The 5,062-nt window shown below is 53.6% G+C and overlaps 1 protein-coding gene across 1 annotated transcript in view; it reads left to right on the forward strand.

Moving 5' to 3' along the window:
* NF2 (neurofibromin 2 (merlin)) overlaps positions 1-5,062 on the forward strand; it is a 56,998-nt gene that overhangs the window by 42,821 nt on the left and 9,115 nt on the right. Inside the window, exons 10-11 of the mRNA XM_006762062.2 lie at positions 2,772-2,846; positions 3,989-4,102. Coding sequence (XP_006762125.1) covers positions 2,772-2,846; positions 3,989-4,102 — 189 coding nt within the window. The remainder of the gene's footprint in view (positions 1-2,771; positions 2,847-3,988; positions 4,103-5,062) is intronic.

Genomic DNA, 5,062 nt, shown 5'->3' on the forward strand with positions numbered 1-5,062 from the left:
AGGCTAACCTGCTTACCAGAATTTGAGAATAATTAAGTTTAAATCACGTAGATCGACACTCTAAGTTAGGATTCCAGTATTTCTATACAGCATCTCCCAAACACTATAATCCTGCACGCATTGGTTTGTTCACTTATTCATTCTCTGTTAGTTTTTTTTTTTTAAGATATATTTTATTAATTTTCCACAGAGAGGAAGGGAGAGGGACAGAGAGTTAGAAACATCAATGAGAGAGAAACATTGATCAGCTGCCTCCTGCACACCCCAAACTGGGGATGTGCCCGCAACCAAGGCACATGTCCCTGACCGGAACTGAACCTGGGACCTTTCAGTCCGCAGGGCAACGCTCCATCCACTGAGCCAAACCGGTTAGCGCCATTCTCTGTTAGTTTTAAAGGAATTCTTGAGCGTCTGCGTTGCCTTAGGTTTTGTAGGGGGAAGCGAAGATGTAGACAATCCTGTCTGAGCCCTCCAGGAAGGTATAGTGACGTCACCATGGGGCTGCAGCGTGAGGGGCTGACGCCGCAGGGGACGGTGACGTAGTACAAGCCCCTTCGCCCCGGCTCAGTCCTCACAGGAACGCTGCTGGGAGAGTAGGGCCAGGCTTGGGTTTCCCGTGTCACATCACAGGCAGCAGCGATGCAGAGGCATCAGGTGACCCGTGTCCGGGGAGTGGGGTTGCAGGCCCTGCACCCCAGGTTCCCTGAAGCCACATCACAGGGCAGCAGGCAGAGCGCGGGCCCGGACAGTGCCCAACGCCATGCTGGCGCCCGCGCAGCCAGGGCGCTGAGCGTGGAGTAACTGACAGCTCTGTGGCCCACGGAGCCACCTCCCCCAGGCAGGCTTCCTGCTTTCTCGTTCCTGGGAGCAGCTCCCGGAGACGAGCGCCAGGCCCCCGTTTCTAATACGAGGTTGCGATCTGCTTGTCCAGACTTGATGAGACAGCGTGAGCATCTTTTTCTTTTTTTCCTTTTTTTTAAATACATTTTTTATTGATTTTAGAGAGGAAGGGAGAGGGAGAAAGAGATAGAAACATCAACGATGAGAGTGAATCATTGATTGGCTGCCTCCTGCAGGCCCCACACTGGGGATCAAGCCTGTAACCCAGGCATGTGCCCTGACCCATGACCGGGAATCGAACCGTAACCTCCTGGTTCATGGATCGATGCTCAACCACTGAGCTACACCAGCCGGGCCCGATTGAACTTCTTAACTCAAAACATTCTGGCTTTCAAAATTTGGTAAGTAGCCCAGGAGATGAGCATTTACAGATTTATTTTTGTTTTTTTTAAGTGCTTAAATGGAAAACTCCACGTGACTTCAAGCAGTCGGTGTGCCAGGGTAGGGCAGTTTTTCATTTCTAATTGTATGGAGGCTGTTTGCTGCACACGCACACATGTGCGTGCTAAAGGCTCCCCAAACCCTTGTTCTCCCAGAACCCAAGGATTAAAGTCCCCCTTAGGGTGGCCCGGCACACCAGACTCCAATACGCCCTCTCCAGGGGCAGGACGCCCTCATGCTTCGTCCTGTCAATAACTCGCACGGTTAAGGAGACCCCAGACTGACTGGACTTCATAGGAAGTAGCCTTCGTAGTTACGTCTGACAGCCCTGCTGTCAACACAGAAACGCTGGTTTATTTTAAGCGACTCATTGATCCTCTGTGCGGCCCTGGCATGGCGCAGAGCCCGCGGTTTCCACACCACGTGTGGTTTCCCGCTGACAGCTCCGGGACCTGACAGCGAGGCCAAAAACAAGCTTACGAAATTCACAAACAGCAGCCTACACGGAGGCAATACCGCTTCTAAATTAACTTGACCGAAAGCTACACAGAGGATTGTTTTCTGTCCTCATGCTAGCTAGCCCATTGTGCGACAATATAACACGAGAAAGAAATATCCGAGAACAGGTCTTTCCAAACCTATTTGTCTGCATAGCAGGTGGTTCTTGGGAATGGATACCCATTTCTTTAAGTGCATCTTTGAAACGTAGGACCTGTCTGGTCTCAACAGGAATGGTTGAAAACAACCGTTGCCACTTGTTCTTTTAAAAAATATATATATATTTTTTATTGATTTCAGAGAAGGGAGAGGGAGAGGTAGAAACATCAATGACGAGAGAGAATCATGGATCGACTGCCTCTTGCATGCCCCACCCTGGGGATCGAGCCTGCAACCTGGGCATGGGCCCTGACCGGGAATCGAACCGTGACCTCCTGGCTCCTAGGTTGATGCTCAACCACTGAGCCACACCGGCCGAGCCATCCTATCTGTTAACTTCTGTACATATTCTCCACTAGCTTAAGTCTCCTCCTTCTTATGGTAGATCCACTCTGAATCCCCCAGCACATTTGTGATTTGCACCCCCCAATGAGGCACAAATAGGTTATGTGGCTTCTCGAGTAATTGCCTGTGGTCAGTAGTTCCACTAGGTTGTGGGCCTAAGTCAGTGCCGTGACTTAGAGTCTGGCGTGGATCTCCCAGTGTTAGCCCAGAGCGTGGGCCCGTCAAGGGTTTATATTTCAGGTTTCTAAGCCCACGAAGGTGCGAGAGCACGCCTTCCAGGATCCTGAACTCCCACAGCCCTGGACTTGCATCCTCAGGCGCCTCTAATTCCCCATGGTTTCGTGCCTGGCCCCCTGCAAGCCAGGGCGAGGCACAGCCCTGGTGCTGGCTCTCTGCCAGGGTGGCTGCTGCTTCCGTGTGAGTTCCCACAGTTGGTGGGAACATTCCAGGCCGTCAAACCGAAGCCGTTTTCCGTTTCCTTCTTCCAGTTTACTATTAAGCCGCTGGATAAGAAGATCGACGTCTTCAAGTTTAACTCCTCAAAGCTTCGTGTTAATAAGCTGGTGAGTTGAGATCCCGGCTTTTATGACCGAAAGCTCTAGTTTTCCTGAGAAATTGAACCCACAACCTTGGCATATCGGGAGAACACTCCAAGCAACCGACCTACCCAGCTGGGGCGAAAACTTCTTCGATTTTCATGTAGAAGAATGTATCCGTCCTTTCCTTGACCCTTTGTGTCTTGCTTGACATCTTTCCTTATCCTGGGATCAGAAAGATGTTTTTTTTAAATATATTTTTATTGATTTCAGAGAGGAGGGGAGAGTAAGAGAGAGAGAGAAACATCCATGATGAGAGAGAATCATCGATTGGCTGCCTCCATACTGGGGATCGAGCCCGCAACCCAGGCATGTGGCCTTGACCAGAATTGAACCTGGGGCCCTTCAGTCCACAGGCCGATGCTCTATCCACTGAGCAACACCAGCCAGGACTAGTTGTTCTTCTCTGTTCTCTTAGAAAGTTTCACGGGCTTGAGTTTCGCATGAAAGTCTCTCATCCTCTGGAGCTCATTTTTGCATATGGTGTGAGGGAAGGATCCGACTTGTGTTTTTCCACATGAATGACCTGTTGTCCCAGCCCAGCCTACCGAGTGAGCTTTCCTAGCCTCCCTGACCGGCAGAGCCACGTCTGCACTTCGAGTGAGGGGCGTCCCGAAGACCCGCTAACATGTCTTCTCTTTCTCGCCTGTGATTTAAAAATATATACATTTTTTTTACTGATTTCAGAGAGGAAGGGAGAGGGAGAGAGAGAGAGAAACGTTAATGATGAGAGAGAATCATCTATCGGGTGCCTCCTGCACGCCCCGCACTGGGGATCGAGTCTGCAACCCGGGGCAGGTGCCCTGACCGGGAATCGAACCTTGACCTCCTGGTTCCTAGGCCGACTCTTTACCACGGAGCCACGCCCAATGGGCTTCTCTCCTGTGATTTCTGTCCCCTGGCGCATCCGAGGCACCTTCAGGGCGCTGTCTCCGGAGCTGAGAACGCTAGAGGCCACCGGCAGGGGTTTGGCGCCTCTCTCCACGCCCTCCTCTCCGGCTTCCTGCTGCCCACGGGGACCCTCAGACCACGGTGCTGCGGCGCGGGGGAGCCGCAGGCTGTGGTGTAAATGTGTGGGTTTCCCGTTTCTCCCGCTGCCGCGGCCACAGATTCTGCAGCTGTGCATCGGGAACCACGACCTCTTCATGAGGAGGAGGAAGGCCGACTCTTTGGAGGTGCAGCAGATGAAAGCCCAGGCCCGGGAGGAGAAAGCCAGAAAGCAGGTGAGCGAGACCCCGTTTGGGCTGCTCTTCCCTCCCCCCCGCGCCCCCGAGGTCCTGGCCCTGGAGGGAAGGAGTGGTTACGGGCTGACCGGGGTCCTTTGATCATGGGTGACGGGTACTCTTTTTTATTGATTTCAGAGAGGAAGGGAGAGGGAGAGAGAGAGAGAAACGTTAATGATGAGAGAGAATCATGGATCGGCTGCCCCCTGCACGCCCCCCACTGGGGATCGAGCCTGCAACCCAGGCCTGTGCCCTGACCGGGAGTCGAACCATGACCTCCTGGTTCCTAGGTCGACGCTCAACCACTGGGCCATGCCAGCGGGGCAATGAAGGGGACTCTTATTTGACCTCTTTTGAATCTTTCTTGGCTGCTGCCAGCTGGTGGGGTGTCAGCTCTGCAGCCGAGGAACAAACTCCAGCCGCATATCCGAAGGAAACGTCTCTAGCTATTTCTCCACTCAGGCGAAGTGGGAAGACATAGCCAAGCCTGCCTGTACCCGCCCAGGCGTCCATCTCTCACCCGTCTAGCTGAGCTTCCTCTCGCCGGCCTGCTCCTTTTCTAATTAGGTGGTGATGGAATGCATGGCAGCGTTTCGTTTCCGTGCTGCTGCTGGAATGCTAATTAGCCTCTGGCTGCACTTCCCGCCGGAGGTCAGCCCTGGCGCCCAGCACCCACCCCGCGAGGTGCCGGGAACGCCGATCAGCAGACAGCAGACGGTCTGATGCTCTGTCCACTGAGCCCATAACCTGGTTCCCGCCCGTAGACTTTTTCGACTCCCCGAAATCCACACCCCTGGCCCGGGCCTGGCCGCCGAGCATATTAATTGTGGTTCTGGACGGACTGCTAGGCAGAGCAGCAGCAGCTGCAGTCGGATGCCCCGAGGACCCGCAGGCTCGAAGGTGTAATAATTGGCCTGCGGGCAGCTGTCTCTGATGTGGGCCCTCCGGCGCGCCTGGCTC

This window comes from Myotis davidii, unplaced genomic scaffold, assembly GCF_000327345.1.
Source record: "Myotis davidii unplaced genomic scaffold, ASM32734v1 scaffold478, whole genome shotgun sequence".
Lineage (NCBI taxonomy): Eukaryota > Metazoa > Chordata > Mammalia > Chiroptera > Vespertilionidae > Myotis > Myotis davidii.